At 43.6% G+C, this 19,505-nt stretch overlaps 3 protein-coding genes across 6 annotated transcripts in view; 2 read left to right on the top strand and 1 right to left on the bottom strand.

Moving 5' to 3' along the window:
* Nucleotides 1-4,414: 4,414 nt before the first annotated feature.
* LOC105563135 (histone-arginine methyltransferase CARMER) lies at nt 4,415-17,244 on the top strand. 3 transcript variants are annotated; one of them, XM_012014460.1, is made up of 8 exons: nt 4,415-4,601; nt 5,193-5,330; nt 5,419-5,913; nt 6,000-6,266; nt 6,350-6,572; nt 6,695-6,981; nt 8,432-8,568; nt 8,861-13,513. In XM_012014460.1, exons 1-8 carry the CDS (start codon nt 4,469-4,471, stop codon nt 8,987-8,989), a joined length of 1,809 nt encoding a protein of 602 aa, XP_011869850.1. In that variant the 5' UTR covers nt 4,415-4,468; the 3' UTR covers nt 8,990-13,513. The 3 variants fall into 3 exon arrangements, with proteins under 3 accessions (XP_011869850.1, XP_011869852.1, XP_011869851.1); XM_012014462.1 differs by lacking the exon at nt 8,861-13,513 and adding an exon at nt 17,168-17,244 and having other exon boundaries at nt 4,416-4,601; XM_012014461.1 differs by having other exon boundaries at nt 4,416-4,601; nt 8,879-13,513.
* LOC105563136 (P protein) lies at nt 12,545-19,471 on the bottom strand. Of its 2 annotated transcripts, none has more exons than XM_012014464.1 (17): nt 18,934-19,471; nt 18,294-18,459; nt 17,910-17,984; nt 17,709-17,829; nt 17,577-17,649; nt 17,251-17,444; nt 16,815-16,924; nt 16,535-16,694; nt 16,386-16,457; nt 16,172-16,303; nt 15,842-16,096; nt 15,644-15,778; nt 15,384-15,578; nt 15,044-15,197; nt 14,660-14,918; nt 14,298-14,391; nt 12,545-14,167 (listed from the first exon to the last, which is right to left on the bottom strand). In XM_012014464.1, the coding sequence occupies exons 1-17, from the start codon at nt 19,025-19,027 to the stop codon at nt 13,985-13,987; spliced, it is 2,472 nt and encodes an 823-aa protein (XP_011869854.1). In that variant the 5' UTR covers nt 19,028-19,471; the 3' UTR covers nt 12,545-13,984. The 2 variants fall into 2 exon arrangements, with proteins under 2 accessions (XP_011869854.1, XP_011869855.1); XM_012014465.1 differs by having other exon boundaries at nt 13,984-14,167; nt 15,044-15,277.
* The window catches only part of LOC105563138 (putative uncharacterized protein DDB_G0277255), a 37,577-nt gene continuing 35,406 nt past the window's right edge, over nt 17,335-19,505 (top strand). The window contains exon 1 of the mRNA XM_012014469.1: nt 17,335-17,351. The gene's annotated coding sequence lies outside the window, so the exon portion shown is untranslated. The remainder of the gene's footprint in view (nt 17,352-19,505) is intronic.

Raw genomic sequence — 19,505 nt, 5'->3', positions numbered from 1 at the left:
CACACGACCCTCTAGATACAATTGAGTGTATTTTGCGTGTAAATCAATACGTTAGTATTGCACAACTGGTCATTGGAGACCATCGCCGGCAACGCTCGCCTCGGGCAATCTGTAATTCAGACGTCAGGACGAAATTCTAAAATTTGTAGCTTTACATACCTCGTGTACATTTGAATATATATATATAGTTTTAGCAGAGAAGCATATATTTCCGCATCAAGTACAGGAGTGACGCAAGTAAAAAGGATGAATTTTCCCGTTTTTTATAATTTATCAACTCGACGGCACGTACTTTTGTCTAGTAAAGCATCACAAGTGTAGCTGCAAAAGTTTCATCCGAAAAGGGTCCAATGCGAGGATTGCATTTTGCTTTAAAAATCGCGACGATGAAGGGAAGGAACAACGAGAAAAGCACGATTCTCGCGTTATGGAAAAAAATCTACGGAGGCAAGAAAAGGAAAAGGATGAAAACGACGTAGCAGACCACGCGTGGTTGCAGCTGTGTGCGATCTGCAGATAGAAAGTTTCAAATCGGTTCCCCCGCAAAGTTGTGTCGCTGTTATCATCGCATCATTGTAATCAGAAAACTCTGTCTTCTCCCCTCTTTCAATCGGCTATTTAGAAAGAGCCAACGTTTTATTTCGAGAGAAGCTTCCTAGGCCGGTATTACATTTGTCGTACGACACATTTTTGAAGAATGTTAACTGCAGGATAGAATGTTTCTAGATACTCGAAAACTTTACTATCCTGGAATCAACATGCTTGAACATTTTATCGTACGACAAATGTAATATTAGGCTAAGGCTGGTATTACATTTGTCGTACGACAAACTTTTCAAGCGTGTTGATTGGCTGCTGAATAGAAAATTTGTAGATACTCGAGAATTTTACTATCCTGCAACCAGTCAATATGCTTGAAAAATTTGTCGTACGACAAATGTAATATTAGGCTTATTTGACGGAACTACGCTGCAGCGCGTCTCTCGCACGAAAGATATACTTCACGAAAAATATGTCTGGCACGAGGCGCTGTCGCGTCTCTCGATGTACATTTTACACGACATGTATATAGTTTTTGATACATTTTCAAAGATCGTATTTCTACGTGCGCGCGTCTCGCACATTCCGACCCCTCGAATACCTTCTGCATTACACAGGGCGCATAAGATTATAAATAGAATCTTAGTTCTGGCGCGAATTATAGATCGGCTGAATCGGGCTTAAAGCATTCGGGGGAATACCCGGGCGGAAGATCGGCGTGTCGAATATGGACCGTCGCTCGTTCTAAGGCTGATGGCAGAGAACGATCCGTAAACGCTCGAGGGCCAGTTTCACAAACGGCAGAGAATCGATTAATCTTCGGTTAACTGCTAACCGAAGATTAAGCGATTCTCTGTCTTTTCTTAGACAATAAGACAGAAAAGATAGGGAGTTGACTGAACTCTGGTTAACAATTAACCGACGTTTGTGAAACTGGTCCTGAGACCCGGTTTCACCAAACGTCGCTTAACTTCAACCTTATAAGTTTAAGTCATATTTGTCTCTTGCTAAAGTAACAGTTGGAAAGAGACAAAGAACGAATTAAACTAAGCTTGAGAGTTAAGCGACGTTGGTGAAACCGGGCCTCAGTCGTAGACGTAAGGCAAGGCAGAGAAAAACTTAAGTCGTGAAAGTCCATTGTATACGATTTATTATTAAGCGTTTGCGGATCGTTCTCTGCCATCAGCCCAAAGGCCCGAACGCACGAAAAAACTTAAGCGGTAAAACTTAAGACTTAAGGGAAATGACCAATGACTGTCGAGAACGTAAGCAGCCATTTTGCAACTTAAGCAATGCTGAAAATTCCGATTGGTTGAAACTCTTAAGTCTTGAGTTTTATCGCTCAAGTTTTTTCGCGTGTTCGGGCCTTAAGCAGATTAAACGGTCGCGAGGACCCCGAGTTGCTCCGAGATTCAAACGCCTCCGCTTTAACGAGCCGTCGAATCGGGCCCGAGCGGGCCGCGTTTAGAAAGTTGCTTTAACCGGTCGAGCGTGCACGAGCCCCAACGCTTTTCGACGCTTATCAACGCATGTAGTATGCGAGGCGGATGCGACGATAACGGCACGGCTCGCTCAATTCGCCCGGCTGTTATCGCCGCGGCGGGCAAGATAATCGTTGCATTGAATTCGTCTTTTATATTCCGCGAGCTGCATGTCCGCGGCCCGCCCTTGCACCGAAGTATCGCGACGGTATCAATGAACGATCATCTACAATACAGGGAAGCAAACTTGGGAGTCAATTCTGTATCTTGCACTAAAGTGAAAATGCTAAGTCTCGGTTTTACCAACGTTGTTTAACTTTAAGCTTAGTTTGATTTGTTCTTTGTCTCTTCCCAACTGTTACTTTAGAAAGAGACGAACGTGAATTTAACTAACAATAAGATTAAAGTTGGGCGACGTTTGGTGACACCAGGCCTAAAAGTTAGTAGCTTTGTCTTTCTAACTGTCCCCTTGGAAAGGGATAAAACCGCCCACTTTTAGCATTTTTACTGTATTGTAAGATGCAGAATTGACGCCCTGGCGTAAGAAGTACGAGCAGAAGTAAGGGTCAGAGCACAAAGCAACGTAATATGTTACGACAAAGACGTAAGCGTAAACGTAGATGGCGCACAAGCTTTGGTGTAACGTCATATGTAATTGGATTTAAGTACGACATACACCAAAGCTTGTGCGCTATCTACGTTTACGTTTACGTCTTTGTCGTAAGCTATTACGTTGCTTCGTGCTCTGAAGCTGGAAACACACGAAAAAACTTAAGCAGCGAGACTTAAGACTTAAGAATTTCAACCAATCGGAATTTTCAGCATTGCTTAAGTTTAAAAATGGCTGCTCGCGTTCTCGACAGCCACTGGCCATTTCTCTTAAGTTTTAAGTTTTACTGCTTATTTTATGCTTTAAATCTTTGCCTTGAGTCCCAGTCTACAATAGATGATTTAAATAGATGATCTAAGCCTTAAGAAATTGACCAATCACGGTCAAGTATGAGTAGAATACGCGGCTGTGATTAGTCAATTTCTTAAGGCTTAAGGTTTTAAATCTCTATTGTAGATGGTCACTAAAGTAACGCACAATAACTGTCTTGTGACATAAAAATACGAGACAGCCATTCTGCTCAGACCCTAAATTTCTCAAGGCTTATAAAATCTGTAGACCAAAAGACTTTTTACTTTCCTTCCGATAGACGGCCCGTAAACTGAAGACAGTAATCACTCCGGTTATCTTTCTGCTCCAATTCAACCGAATATTTCGTTACTCTATCTTTTCTGTAAAAGTATCTTCTCTACAAAAGTTTTACCTCTATAAAAATATCTTCTCTACAAAAGTAATAATAATATAATTTGTTTCCCCTCGGGGATTACAGGGCGTTTTTGAAGGAACGTACCCAAACCTTATACATTATTCTCTACAAAAGTAATGATATCAACAGATTGCGCCAAATATAACAATGGAAGTAAATCTATATTAATATAAATATGTATTACTGACGACGGTAGTCACTCCGGATATCTTTCTACACGGGGTTCCCGTGTCTCTCGTTTCCCCGTGCATTTCCGTGCGCGGAATAGCGATTCTGTTTCGCGAATGTTACGCGTTTTACATTAGGGTCGCGAGGCAGATTGTAGAAACATAAGCGAGTACGTCGCGTTGAAATTTAACCAAGTTTAAAACTATGGCGGGGAACAACCTCGGGTGGGACAGATGCGGATCGCTCGTAATTATTCCGGGGCGAGCGCGCGTCGTTGGAGAACAGCCGTTGGGACGGAGCTTTCTCGGCGCAGCGAGTCGAAACGTCGTTAACAATCTCCCGCACGTTCGTCTCGTACGCCCGAGTTTAACTACGATCCTGATTAACGGCGAATGGCGGGAATCGCGCGGTTTGAACGGCGAAAATGGTGGCGGGGCGGCAACGCGCGGCGATAGAATTTGCACGTCTTTGTATCCGGTGAGCCCGGGGTGGAGGCGGCGAAGGAGGCGGAGGAGGCGGTGGCGGCGGCGGCGGCGCCGTAAGCGAATTCTCGCGGCACCTCGCGGCGTCCGGGCACGACGGGGCGCGGAGCGGAGCGGAGCGGCGAGAATCGGCGCGATTTCGCAGCGGCGCAGCGCAACGACGGCCCTGGCCGGGGGTTGGTTGGTCTCTCTCTTCTCTCTCCGGAGGTGTTGTTACATACTCGCGGCAACGACGGCGTCGGCTTTTGTTGTTTCTCACGCGAGTGGTGCGGAAGGCGCGAAGAGAGGAGCGGCGGCGTAACGTGCAGCGTTACGAGCCACCGGCAGAAGTGGAGGAGTAGGAGAGCGGAGCGGGAGAGCGGAGAGGGAGCGAGAAAGAGGGAACGACCGAGCGGGGGAAGGGGGGGGGAGAGAAGAGAGAGAGACGGAAAGGGAGGAGAAACAGCGTCGGGAAGCGCTGTGGCACGCGGTAGAGCGAAAAATGGCGAAGACGTTTCGCGCGGTGACGGTCTCGAGTCTGTCAAACAATGGACAGTCCACGCCGAAGTACAACAAACCGGTCGCGCTCAATATCAATTACGACCCGCAGGGCCTCAGCGTCGAGCTCGTCTCAGGTACGAATCCGCGGCGGTACACCCGCCGTGTTCGCCCGCGAACCCCCCATCGGCAACCGTCGCCCGACGCGGCGCGACGCGGCTGATCGATCACGCGACCCGGACAACATAACCACACTCGCGTCGCGCCGCGCCGAGGTTCCCCACGCCCCCCGGTTCCTCCGGGCCCCGGCCGCGGCCCCCGCGGGGACCCAACCCGGACGATCGCCGGTCGATACCGCGACGTCATCCTCTACCGATTCGCGTCCTTCCCTCCTTCCCCCCCTCCCCCCCGATTCGCGTCTCACGGGCTTCTTTTTGTCCCGCTCGCGTATCGCGCGCGCCTCCCGACCGCCGTGCGGGCGAGTCGTATGCGTATATTTTACTCCTCACTTGTCGCGGCTGACATTGAGGAGTCGCCAGTCGGTGACAGCTTCAATCGAGTTCCATTGTTTACGCGACGCACCGACGCCACTGTTATATTTCACATCGGAAAGATCGCCTGAAACCCCCAATCGGAGAAGTTTCCGTCGGCAGTATTGCATTTTTTTTTCTCTCTCACTTTGCACCCTCTGTAATGTGTGTAACAAAGCACGATCACGTTCGTTTCAGGAGATGTCAGCAGGGAGAAGGCGACTCTCTTGGAATTCCCAGTGACTCCCAGTACCGAGTGTTCTCGCGTGTCATCTCGAAGTTATGTTTTCACGCTCGATACAGATAGCTTACTGATTACATTTGCTAACGAGACAGGTGAGCTCTCACGACGGTGACCACAAAGGCGTGATGTGATATCATATCCGCAAGAAGCCCGGCTCTAACGCGTACGTTTCGTTCGCAGATTTCCGCAATTTTCACTCGCACATAGTAAAACTCAAGATGGGGAAAGGTGTGTCGGCGTTCAACGAAAGAACGGAGGAGTCCTCGGCGATGCAGTATTTCCAGTTTTACGGCTATCTCTCGCAGCAGCAAAACATGATGCAGGATTACATTAGGACCAGCACGTACCAGCGAGCGATCCTCGGGAATCTGTCTGACTTTAAGGATAAAGTTGTACTAGACGTGGGCGCTGGTTCTGGGATACTGTCGTTCTTCGCCATACAAGCCGGCGCGAAGAAAGTATACGCCGTGGAGGCGAGCAATATGGCGAATCACGCCGAGCTTCTAGTTGCAGCTAATAATTTATCAGATAAAATAATAGTCATAGCCGGGAAGATAGAGGAGATCGATTTGCCCGAAAACGTGGACTGTATAGTGAGTGAGCCTATGGGATACATGTTGTACAATGAACGAATGCTCGAGACCTATCTACACGCGAAAAAGTGGTTAAGTCCAGGTAAACGTCTCGAGGGGAGAATCATACGCCGCTCCTCTTTTTTTCCCCCCCTCCGTTTTCCTTAATCGTTGTTTTCGTGTGTACAGGCGGAAGAATGTTTCCCTCCAGAGGTGATCTGCATATCGCGCCATTTTCCGATGAAAATCTTTACATGGAACAATTCAATAAGGCCAATTTTTGGTACCAGACATGTTTCCACGGGGTAGATCTCTCTGCCATGAGAAATAACGCCATTAAAGAATATTTTAGACAACCGATTGTCGATACTTTTGATATTAGAATATGTATGGCAAAATCTGTAAGGCACATAGTAGACTTCCAAACAGCTGATGAGACTGATTTACATAAAATAGGTATGGGACGGAAGAGCGAAACGTATAATCATATTGATGATATATGATGCGAGAGGCTGCTAACGTTCAACAAATTGTTTTAGAAATAAATGTCGATTTTCATATACTGGAGAGCGGTACATGCCACGGTTTAGCTTTTTGGTTCGACGTAGCGTTTATCGGGTCGACGCAACAAGTTTGGTTGAGTACTGCTCCTACAGAACCTCTAACACACTGGTACCAAGTACGCTGTTTATTGGAAAATCCATTGTTTTGTAAAAGCGGGCAGCTACTCTCTGGAAAGGTCATTCTTATAGCGAATAAAAGGTGAGGGAATTCATGTGTCTGTTTCCAGTTTAAATCTCCTCGGTATTTAACTCGGTTATAAATTTTTTATCTCTCAACGGTTTGCCATTATCTCGTGTGTGTACATGTTACATTTGTTTCAGACAATCCTACGACGTAACAATAGAACTGAAGCTCGAAGGAACGAATCTGGAGAGCAGTAACAACACCTTAGACTTGAAAAATCCTTACTTCCGATACACAGGCGCGGCGGCGCAGCCGCCACCTGGTTTAAACAACACTTCGCCTAGCGAGTCCTACTGGACGACTCTGGATGCGCAGGGTGCTCGACAGGCGGTGAACATGGTCAATGGAATGTCGGTTAACGGTCTCGGGGAAGTCTCGATGGATACAAGCGCGACAGTAAATCCAAATAATTTGCTGGCAATAGGTAAGGTTTGGTTTGACTCCTCAGTGTATCATTACATGTATTAATTACGCCATGTGGAATATATAATATTTGTATAATCAACGTTTTTGCCACGTGCATCGTGCATCTCGGCGATTTTAATTATCCGACGTCTAATTTTCATGCAAAACGTATTTATGAAATTCTGTGTCGCAAAATGTATGGAAGGTGGCCACGTGGTCATAAAATGATCTCGGCCCGTCATTCTATGTATTCGATATATAACGATATTTAAAACATAAAGTATCCAAATATATAAAATTATAAACGTTTCTCTCAGTGATAATAAATGACCGTATTTATAATTTGAGACATCCTAAATTCCAGTATTGCTCAAAATAAGTATATTTCCTTTTTAAGTCTACCGAATACATCATCTACCATAATGCATTTTAAATAACATATAAGAGTGTTCTACTCTTTTTTTTGCCAAAGTTTTACTCTCTTTTTTTTACTTTGTTTCATTAAAACCTACATTAAAAGCTTCTTCCGTGTAAACATACAATTAAACGAGAATACTAGCATGAGAAATCTATAATATTTTTAAAACCTCTTATTTACGTAGTAACTGTTGAAGAGAATGATTTCAAGTTATTAGATGTTTTTAGCATAGACACTTTTTCTTTCTGTACACACATTTAAATGGTGAAGTTAAAAGTTCCTGCGGATTATAACAACAATTGCAGTTGATACAACATTCAGATGAAACACGAGGAATATAAAACATTTTGGACTGTTTGCAACGCTGATATTATTATAATTACAGATTAATTATTAATTATAAATATCAAATTATCAATTTATGGACCTTTTAATTGTACTAGTACTTACGGAATGGACACACACATTTTATTATTCTGCATCATGGAAGATATTTGTACAAAGAAGAAAAAGTTCCTTGTAATTGTTCTAATTTATACATATTTTGTAGAATCTACAACTCATGTAAATAAACTTGTTTTTAGTAGTACGGATTTATAAATATTTAACTGTACTCTCTAATATCCCTTTTTTTTAAATTATGTATTCTTTTCCTCCCAACATTTAGATGTAAGTTATTCTGTTATTTACTGTAACAATGAATTGGCGATAAACTGAAGTATTAGAATAAAAACTTTGATCTTTTTCTATCGATATCCGCCGTTATGAATATAAAATGGCGTGGTTTGTATATATATATTTTTTTTGTTAAATAATTTATAAATACATTTTCTACTCGTTTTGCATCAAATGTTTTTATTGTAATGTTTTGAGCACGCAACTACTTCCTAGATCATTTTCACTCTTAAATAATAATTTTCTTTTTCATTCAGTGAAAATTCAGTTGAAGCAGTTCGATATGCTGTCGGTGTATTGTGTTACATTTTTTAAACTGTACTCTACCCTTTTTATTCGTACGTGTAAACGAAATGTACGAATTTGTATGTAACAGGAGGACAACCAAACATTCATCCGGGTTCTATTTCGAGTACAGGACGGGGTCGCGTGGGCGGTACGGCTACAAGTACACAAGCGGCACAATTGATAGGCGGTGGAATAACTCCAAATATGTTTACGTCTCCTGCCACTGTAAGTACAATTCGACAATTTGCATTTTCACAATGAGCTATCAAAGCAAACAGAAATGTATCTTATATAAAATAATACAATAATTAGATAAAATCGTACAAGCATGAAATAATTGTTCTGCTGAAAGATTGTTACAATATGCGCGCGCGAGAGTGGTGTGCGTGTGCGTGTGTGTGTGTGAGAGAGATATAATATAAAAAAATATATAGTTTGCTGTAGATTTAGTAATAAAATTTACGTGAGAGACGGAAACTAAAGCAATACGTCTGCTTGCGTGACTTTCGCGCTACAGCTTGGTGTTACTTTCCAGCAATCGCTGGTCCTCGGCAACACTTCTCATTATCCAGTGAATCCCAGCCTGATGATCGGTGACTACGTGACTCCTGGGAACGGCATATCGCCGCAGGCATTTCGACAATGATCTATGGCGAAATTGTTTCTCGCCGAGTATTCCCGCAAAGTAAAGCAATTACAGAACGATCGTAATAATTGTAGCAGTATTGGAGACATCGGCAACAACAGTAAGCAAGGCCGCAAATTGGTATTTAGCTCCCCAATCAGTAAGCTTCGACTCTCGTCCGCCGTGCGAATTTTAAGTACCGTCAACCTGGCCAATCTCAATTCAGACTTTAGCCACAGCAACGTTGCTTATTCAAACAAAAGTACAGCCAGTACTCCCGGATTTGCGTTCGATTGGAATCCTGTCAGGAACAAGTCCCAATGGGAGGCACGTTGGAAAAGACTGCGAGCCGTCCTCTCGTAGTTGTCATTAGCTCTCACAATCGATTTTCATTTGGTCGTCACTTAGAAAAGAAAAGGAAAAGAAAAGATCTTCCATCGACGTGCATGCTTGCCAAATATATCCACGTGAAAATATAATATTTTTAATGACAATATACAGTCGCTATAGTATAGGCATCACTATTTTACGAAGTCTTGACATAAATCCGTGAAACTTGTGGTAAAGGAGAGAATCGGGAATGATCGCGCGTTGCGATCCGTTTTGTTTTTAATTCGAATTGAGATGATTTAGAAGCGACTCTACGTACTCGAAGACAGGCATATTTTACTAAGCTGTGTCGTTGGCTTGGTTGGGTTTCGATATCAAGCGACTTTTACACGAGTTTTTAGAATAGGGGGAAAAAAACAGCGACGTTTCGAACATTTTGAGAGGTGCAAAGAGCAATAATATATTAGGGGCATATGTTGTAAAGCACTCTGTGGCGTTACCTGTTATTCAGATGTCTCTTGCGCTTGTTTTAATCGACGTGTTTTTATTTTCGTTAGCATGACACAATACGCGAGAAAGTACAACATTTTTATGAGTATTAGCTATTGCCGCGTATATTTCAGTCCCCCTGTAAGTCCGTATCGAGATGTTTTAATTGTTTGATGGGTGTGAGGCAGTTATTCATCGATCGATTACGTTTCATAGATAAATTGTATATATATCCGAATGTATTACGCAAACATAGGACGTGGGATACTTCATCTAGAAAACTATAAACGGCGACCCGTTAAAGTCATCTCAAATTATCAACGTGACAAGTTACATTGCCATAATTTCTACATGTCGTTGCAGAGTTTATTACAAATGCACTACACACACCGGACAAGGATCACTCGAATGGAATCTTATAGTTTTATACAAGATGATCTGTAATTCGTAAAGTACAGCTTTGCGTTCCACCTCATTGTTTTTTTTTACACGTATTTTGTAATCGCGAGGAATGTCTATTTTGAAAGATTCTTAACGATATCTTTGATGAAAAATACAATGGCGCGTGTAATACACGTATTTTGTAATCGCGAGGGATGTCTATTTTGAAAGATTCTTAACGAGATCTTTGATGAAAAATACAATGGCGCGTGTAATACGATGTTAAGTTTCAAGCTGCATTATTCATCAATTAAAGTAGATATGTATCATATATTTTTCTCTTTCTCTCCGTCGTATCTATGAGCACGTTAAGTTATTTGCGTAAAAAATTTGTGTACGCGTGTATTTCGTACGTGATGATATTAGTAGAATAATTCATGACGCAATGTCTTTGAAAATGGACGTTTTTTGCGTCGATGATATATAGTATAGTAAGTGATACTTGGAAACACGCATATTACTTGTATTCGTAATAATCTTATAAAGCAAAACAGAAGTACACAGCCATAATGATTTTTCATCATCTTTAACTCTTTTCACTCATTGATACTACGTTATAAAATTGTTGCTGCGTAATCATTATTTAACGTCAATTATTACTTGTCTCGTCAAAAGACAGTAATGTTCATTAAAATTAAATTTAATAAAACTTTCATTGATGTTTGCTAATCCTTTATCTGATGACACAGATCTGAGTGTGAAGGGTTAAATTGTGGAAACATTGAACGTACTCTTGCAAAGCAAATATATGTTGAATGTTACATCCCATATTTGATGATGTTTAGTTCAATTAAGAATTTTTTAGTAAATAAATATGAGAATGAGGGAGGCCGTTAATCGCTAATCTGTATGGAAACTACTGTACATACACATTTCATATTCTCGAATATTTTTATATATCGTTTAAGAATATACTGCTCGATCCACCAGAAATAGTGCAACTGAATAATATTTTTAGATTTGAAGAGGCAGGTTATTTAAAATTATACGAATTATTCGGTAATACATCAGTATGTCAGAAAAACTCGGGTCGTGTCGCGAATCTCATAAAGAATTTCGAGCGTAAGAATATTATTCTTTAATAGATTCCCTTCGAGAACGAAAAAAGTAAAAATATATTCTGTGCACGTTTCACAGATATCTTCAAATCTAGAACAATTATTCAGGTCTTCTGTTCCTGACGCACTATCGTGTATAACTAAGATCTCGAGAGGATTCTTTTAAGTCTCATTATTAGGTTTTAAGGAACACTTTACACTTTATTTGTTATCTGCACACATTTGCCATCTAAACGCACTCTCTAGTTACCTCATCCGCCGGTGAATAAATGTGGCTAGATAGTTTGTACTTACTCTTTACAGGATCTGTCATACCTTGCGTACACGCACACTTACGAGAAGTGTAAATACGTGCGTCGCTATTTCTCGATGAAGTATTTCCAGAGAGCAGAAGTATCATACGCTTGTTAATACGCGCCTCGGCATATATGCAAACCAATCTCGTGACAGGCATTCCACAAGTGCTACTAATACTGCATGGTTTGTTGTAATAATTAATGTAAGGACTTGCTTCTTCCATCGTTTCTTTGGGATGGTAACACCGTCGGCAATACCTAGAACGTAACACCGTCTTGTTCCCTGTCCATCTTTTTGTACATCACCGTCGGGAGATCAACGACTTAATATTAAGGACAACGGGGCAACGTTTAACACCGCCTACGCTTTTAGGTCTTGCTCTCGGCGTTATCTTACATTGCTGTGGATGTATGCGTTTCTTTTTCATTTTGTACCGTTAGAATATCGAATATATAAGACTGCTACACCGCTCGGAAAAAACATATACGCGATATTACATATCTCATCCCAGTTGTGTCCTTTGCATTTTTTGTCGTCTCCATTTTTGTATCATTCCGAGGGTTTTCTTTTTTAAGGGATTTTCCGCACAGCCAACGTTCCGTTAAAAGATACGATTGTGACGGCTTCTTCTCCAAATCATTAATTTTTTAATCGGATCTCGAGCGTTTTATTCCTGAACTGGGGTACAAAGTTCGTTAGCTAGCTTTCGCTCGTGTATGTTTTCTGGCGGTATATCCGAGTATTAATTAGTCCAGCAGTGTTATATAGGAATCTGTGCGTTTCAACGACTGAAAACTATATAAGATATCTCAGGTAGTTAGGCGAGCTCGAAGAATGCCTTTACTGCGCTAAGTGTCTGGATTTTGTTCGGTTCTTTGAACCAATCTCTTTTTCGCGATTACGACAACAGATGCAGTGCGGACGGAGATTTTTGTTCTTACGATTCCGTATCTCGGTGAAGCGTAGGCATGACTTGACGAAAACATTGTATAATCGCATAAAATCAGACTCATACAAATATAATCTCTGTAACTGTGTAGTGAAAATTGACCAGTCATGTTTAAGACAAGTTTTTCCTCGAACTGACGATTTCCTTCGTTATGCCTGTGGGACTACTCATTTCACGTGTTAATTTTTCAAGGAATGTTCCGGCGATTCTTGCAGATAACATTCTGAGTAATGCCTAAATGATTTTAATCGGAATTGCAAACCGTTCATTTGTAGATTTTACTTTTGCAGATTACCGAAGCTTCGAATTCCAAAACGTACGATTTATATAAAAGTACGTCGCTTTTTCTGCCGTGCACGTGTGAGAATAAAGTTCTACTCAAATGGAAGAGAAATTTGACGCATCAGAAATTGTAGTACTTACAGATAACAGGATTGCAGTAAAGCGTAAACATCGGTTTTAACATGACATTACTAGTGTGTTATATTCATTGTAAATACGACAATATTTTTGCAGCAAACGCAACCTTTTTTACCGTTTGTACGAAATTTTTGTTTCGTACATTGTGCACGCGCAGTTTCCAGGTGTCGTTTGCCGAACGCAAACGCGTCTGGCAAACTCGTAATGCCCTCGCTTATATTTTAATAAGTTTTAACAAATTTCGTGTTAACGATACATCACGCGATAATTTACTGTCAATTAGTAGAATATTGTTTTTTTGTAAGAAATAAGTTTTTGACGTTTCAGTTTCACTCGAATGCGACTGTATTACGCTGAATTAGTCATGTATAATTAGGAGTATACGAATATAAGCTTGCGATAAGTTATTTGATTTCTTTTTGTCGAAATCCGCCAGGCAGCAATCTTTGGAATTGAGATCTTTTTCTCTTCTCCCAGAGAGCCTCATTTTTAATAAAAATATTTCAACGAATTGTCTAGCATGTATGTGTATTTTATGTGATCATTAAACCTTTTTGCAATTACGACCCGCCAATTGTAAACTTTTGCATTTATATCATCATTATATTTTGTCGTTAAAGGCGAGCAACTGAAAAGATGCGGTGGAAACGATATTCATTGCAAGCGAGACTCACAATTGTAATACATTATTATGACTCGATTAATTTTACGTAATTTTACAGCGAAACTGTTCGAGTCTGAAACAGCTGTTTTCCTGTGAACTGAAATTCTTGTTCAGCAATCTCTTCCTCCCCCCCCCCCTCTCTCTCTCTCCCTCTCCGCTGCATATTTGCCACGTAATTGTATGCAAACTTTTCGGCCGTGTTACAAAGATTTTATTATACAAATTTCTTTCCCTTGCAGTTGCAAATGTGTGTAGAAATATTGACGGTGTAAAACAACAACTTTGTCCACATCGATTCATGTTCCCTCTTATATAACACTTTTTACAGAACTACGCTCGGCAATGTTGCGTAATGGATATCCCGCTCTTCAAAAAATTACATAACAAACATTATTGACGAGTACAAGTACCATTGTTCCTTGTACATAAAACAGATCCCTCATCCACACGTTCTCTTTATTCACTTTCCGTTCCAGCCGATGACGACGTGGGCAATCATCAGATACACCATAATCGTTATGGTGCTCGTTAGCATGATGGGAAATCCTACCCTGCAACACATCTTGTGCTTCAGTACTCAATTATGACATTCAATGGCAGGAAAACGGCAAGATCTGTGAAACGCGGTGACGCATCTGGCCATTTAACGCGCAACTCCGCGATCGTCGCGGTCTCACTCACTTGAAGAACTGCATGAAACTGAATCTGTAGCCGTGCTGTTCCGCGACACCCATGCAAACAACGTTGGCAGTAGCTCCAATCAAAGTTCCATTTCCTTAAAACATAACTGTTCAGCTAAACAAGACTGTTATTCAGCCATGTGAATACTGGAAAAACTGGCGCCCCTGCGTTGCGGCTTGTAGGCGCCGGTTTTCGAGGCATGGCCCTTGGATTATATCGTTAATCCGACGCGATCGTGCGGACCGAATCGGGTCGACGGCAGTACGAAGCTCGAAGGACAGATTTTACATTCGTGGCGGACTTCGCAGCTACGGATTGACTTAGCTCCCGAGCACAATCGTTGGATCTAAAAAATGTCTTACCTCCCATACAGGCGCCGAACGTCAGCGCCCACACCAGGGGCTGCATGGGCAGACCGAGCTCGCGGTTGTGGGCGAGATTCGACGCGATCCTCACCATCATGGTGGCGAGCGGCACGTTGTCGACGAAGCAGCTGGCGAAGGCCGACACCCAGAGCAGCAGCAAAATAGCAACCGCTAATCGCGACTCCTCGTTGACCGACAGAATGAAATCCTCGGTTTTCTTGCCGATCCACGAGATGAGGCCCAAACGCGAGAGTGCCTGCGGAAATTGGTTTTTAATGTTAAACCTCCCGGTGGGTTTCCGTCAGTCCGAGAGGACCCCGTCCCGAGGAATCCGCGTTAAAATTGGCAGGAATTTTTCCAGAGCTTTCCCGAGAACGCTACCTCCATGAGAATGAACAGCGACGCGAAGAACAACAAGGTGCTCCACTCGACGCGCGCCATGAGGCCGTCGAAGTCCTCGCTGTCGGCCAGTATCAGAAGCAGCAGAACGCCGACCAGGGCGATCCAGCCCAGAGACAGGTTTAAATGAGGCAAACTGTGCAGGAAGAAGAGCGTGATTACGAAGGCCAGCACGAATCCCGATTTCACCAACAACCACCTGTCCCTGATTGGATACTGGAAAAGAACGCGCTCGTAAAAAAAAATGCGCGAAAGGCCGCTGCAATTGCCAGTCGCAGCGCAATGACGCGGTCCTCGAAGGACGAGGGTTCGTCCGGCTTGCCTTTTCTTGTAACTCCTCGAGCGTGGTCTTGTACTTCTCTAGCGCCGCGCTCCCCGTGATCAGCTTCTTCTTTAGCTGCGACAACAAACGCTGCACTTTCTTCAGCAACGTCTCCCTCACCAGATTCTCGTCCTTGCTGTAAGTGGACAGGCTGGCCGCCGCTCGTTGCCAAATAGCGATCGTGTGCCTCAATTCCTGGACAGTCGTGCGCGCGAGATGATAATTTAATATTACATTTTCTAGCCTGCCATACGATTTACCTGCACGTCCTGCGGCTCGTCGAATCTGAGGACCGTGACGTCTCGAAAGATGTAGCGGACTTGCGCGCTGACCACGATCAACACCAGTATCACGCCGATGCTCATGTGCAACGAGAACGTGCCAAAGTCTACCTCCTGAAGGGATAAAATTGATCGTCAGGCCGACGTTTATTCCCGAGCGAGGCGGCTTCAACTTACCGCGTTCTTAACGTCCCGATTGGAGGCGATGATGACGTTCGGTGGGTCGCCGACCGGCGTCATGGCGCCCCCGATGTTGGAATAAACCACCATAGCGGTCAAGATCGGCACGGGGTTCAGCTCCATCACTTCGCACAACCTAATGGTTACCGGGGTCATCAGCAGCACCGTCGTTACGTTGTCCAGCAGCGACGACAGGAACGCGGTGAAGAAACAGAGGGCCATTATCAACGGCCACAATCTCCCGGCGGTGATCTGAAAATGACTGGCGAGTAAGACGGGGCTTTGACTCTTACGCTTTAGACACGTGCCGATTTCTGTCTTTCTCACTTTGTAAGCGTAGACCGCCAGCCAGTCGAACACCCCGGTTTCGGCGATGATGGCGACCAGCACCATCATGGAGAACAGTAGCAGCAGCGTGTCGATGTCTATCCAAGAGATCAGCTCGTCCATGGTCGGCCGCTAAAGAGTACAAGGTGCGCCGCTTCTTAAATTTGTCCCTTGGGAAAAATTCCAGCGTGGAAGTTAAAAGGGTGGTGCGTACCTCGTTTAGAGCCGCCAGCATCGCGATGGACATCGTGGACGCCAGCATGGCAGCCAGAGCTCTGTGCACGACCTGATTCGGTTGAACATGACGAGACATTTAGGAATCAACGGGCGTAAGCACATCCTAATTCGCGTGCATCGATTTACCTCGAAAATGATGAGGATGTACAGGCCGATCAGGATGAAAGCGGCGTACGGTATGCCGGTGTCGGCGTTTATCGACGACAGATCGTAAGCTATCGAAAAGGAGAGGCTGGACTTGGAACTCGTGCGCAGCTTGATGAACATTATGCTGTGCGACAGGGTCCTACAAGCAATATAGTGTCATTTCATCAGGGGAGACTCCGTTTGAGATATCTCTGCTGGCGTTTCTTTTCTGCAAAATCTATTTTCGTTAGGTCTGAGTTCAAAATACGAGATAACGCACTCGCTGTCGGCGTTTACTTGGAAAGTCCTCTGGCGCCTCTGATCGGGGAAGAGGTTCATCAAATTGTCAGGCAGCACCGGCAAGATCCACACGTCACTTACGTTCTGCAGCTAACAATCGCAAATAAAGCACCAGTAGCTTACGTCGCAGCATAATCACCCAATATAAGCAAAGTGTTAGCAAATGTTTCCGACAGATTTGGCTATTTGGAGAAGTACGCGCGGCATACGATGTAATATAATTAAGATTCCTTTACATTACGTTTACGAAAAGTCTATGAAAGGATCGCGGGAGAATGCTTGAAATAACGGAAAACAATTTAACTGATTTCTTTTCTTTTCTCTGTGTTTCAGGATTGGTCTCGCGTTCTTTCGATGCAAACGCGAGTGTATGCGGAATAATTTTGCGCAGATCGCGCGTTTAAAGAGGTAGACACCTTCAAGTTGTCCAGTTCGGTAGAGGAGAGCCACGAAGTGGTTTCCCCGTCCGCCAGAAGCTGCAGCCATACCATTAAATAGTGCGTGGATAAATTCGCAGGTAAATACTCCTTGTTTTTGACCAACGGCAGCAACGGTCCTTCCATCGTCACGCTGATCAACTTGCTGGTAACGCGCTCGTTGATCTGGTAATCTGTGTATCATTAAGGAGGTAAGAGTGTCCGAACATTATTTTACGATTCACGAAATTTCACTTCTCCCGAATTGCAATTCAAAATAGACGAGCGTTCGCAGTTTGAATTGACCCGATCGACTAGAAGGATACTCTTGCTTTCTCTGCTGGACACAGACACCTGGTGCATCGTCTCGGCCCTCTCGTTCTTAAACATCAGTATCGTCTGCAACACGGACGGACATGAGATTCGTTAATTGGGCCATCGGCGCGACGGTATCTTACTGTGAATAGTAGCCAACAGCAGGAGAGCACGATTAACTTCATGTAGCGGCAAAACGGCCTCTGTTTCTCCTGCGTTTGCACATCCTGCCCGTCTTCGTCGACGTTGGTCTGATTTTGCGTGCTGTGAGGATACCGGGATCGTTACGTCCGCAACATTCCGCGAATCCGTAGGGTAAAAGTAAAAACTGCGGAGTGGCTTACCTGCTTGGTACCACGGGCTGTGTTCCGAGAGACATATTCACAACTAGGCAGTCTCTTCTTACATTGTCGAGAGACCTGGAAACGCGTTACGTAGAAACTCTTTTCTTTCCCCTCCGATTCCTAGACGTCGGTATTCATAGTCGGATCTTATATTCAAGACCGGCTTGAATTTATCCAAAGATGCTATGCGGGACATTTTCCCAGATAGCACACATAGTTCTATGAATATTCTTCTGGAGTGCAAATATTCTTAATTTTAGAATATTCCAATCAAATATCTGATCCGACTATGAATACCGACCCTAGTGAAAATTTTTCTCAGAATTTTCGAGATTTTTTTCAATCATTTTCTTTACAAAAATGTTTTATGCTCATTTCGTTCACCTCGTTTCCGCTATTCGATCGTACTCCCTTTGAAAGACCGCCAAACTCGGATCCAAGCGGATCGCCTCCGGCAGCTGACCCCAGGCGCGGAGCACCTCCTCGGGGATTTGTCCAAATACCACGGAGCTCGAAACGGAGGAGGAGGGACTGATCGGGCTGCGCAAAACTTTGAGGACACTCGTTAGGCTGATGGCAGAGAACGATCCATGAACGCTCAAGTCTGTCTTTTGGTAGTCGTATGTACAACAGACTTTCACGACTTAAATCTTTATCTGCCTTGCCATACGTCTATGACTAAGACAGACTTAAGCGTTTACGGATCGTCCTCTACCATCAGCCTTACGGAATTGTATCCAGATTGCAAAATAGAGATTCGACGAAGATTACAGGCTGCTAGCATTCTTGAGAATTGCTCTATCGATTATTCTCTCGTGCTTTGCAGCTTAACAAGCAGATTTCGATTTGATCTTACAACAATTTTACAAAAGGCAATTGTCTTCGCCTGGAAAAAAAACTCTATCCGAAAATATCTTCATTAGAGCTGTATATACAAGTATCGCATGGAATCTAAGAGATCCAGACTTCTGCTCGCGTATACTTGTAGTCCCGGGGGTTGGTACAAAGTTTCTGTTATCCTTACGTGTACAAGAATTACTGCGGCTGTGAGATGTCGTGCTGACGAACACCCGTGGCGGTTGCAGGCCGGTTTCATCGTCGCTCGTGTCGTTCGACATTATCGCCACTAGATCCGCAACTCGCCCGCTTCCGTCTCTTATTGCGCACAGAATTTTTGTTGAATCGAAACGTCCGTTCTATTAAATCCGCGCATTTTCTTTACGCAGTGCCGCACGCCACGTTCCAATCACGAGCCCCGAGAACACACTGTGCCGCTGTAGGAACTCGGCTCGTATTCGCGAGAATCTCAGAGAGGTCACTTTACAGATTATTTACATTGTGCACGTAAACAGCTATGGAGCTTATAGAAATTCGAATTAAAATATATTGCGTGGAATCTCTCGTCGAACGGGTCGTCTTTACGCGATCGCGGGGATTTTTCTAACTCGTGAAAAATCGCGCATCGTGTAAAATCGAATTGAAATGCAAGAAGCAGCTTCAGTGACGTTCGGTTAATGCGATCGCCGAGATTTTTGTAAGCTGTTGGCAGAGAACGATCTGTAAAGGCTGGTCTACAATACATGGAGTAAGCTGGAA

This window comes from Vollenhovia emeryi, unplaced genomic scaffold, assembly GCF_000949405.1.
Source record: "Vollenhovia emeryi isolate VEMERY1.0 unplaced genomic scaffold, V.emery_V1.0 DF939180.1, whole genome shotgun sequence".
In the NCBI taxonomy this organism is placed as follows: domain Eukaryota; kingdom Metazoa; phylum Arthropoda; class Insecta; order Hymenoptera; family Formicidae; genus Vollenhovia; species Vollenhovia emeryi.
This window is presented reverse-complemented; position numbering and strand designations above follow the sequence as displayed.

Bases quoted from the DNA above. Each gene is read 5' to 3' on its own strand.
- LOC105563135 (XM_012014460.1), top strand. From the start codon at position 4,469: ATGGCGAAGACGTTTCGCGCGGTGACGGTCTCGAGTCTGTCAAACAAT. The intron at 5,914-5,999 runs GTAAACGTCTCG...TCGTGTGTACAG, and splicing joins GAAAAAGTGGTTAAGTCCAG to GCGGAAGAATGTTTCCCTCC. The intron at 6,982-8,431 runs GTAAGGTTTGGT...TGTATGTAACAG, and splicing joins AAATAATTTGCTGGCAATAG to GAGGACAACCAAACATTCAT.
- LOC105563136 (XM_012014464.1), bottom strand. From the start codon at position 19,027: ATGTCGAACGACACGAGCGACGATGAAACCGGCCTGCAACCGCCACGG. The intron at 15,579-15,643 runs GTAAATCGTATG...ACGACTGTCCAG, and splicing joins ACGAGCCGCAGGACGTGCAG to GAATTGAGGCACACGATCGC. The intron at 14,392-14,659 runs GTAAGACATTTT...TTATGTTTTAAG, and splicing joins GTTCGGCGCCTGTATGGGAG to GAAATGGAACTTTGATTGGA.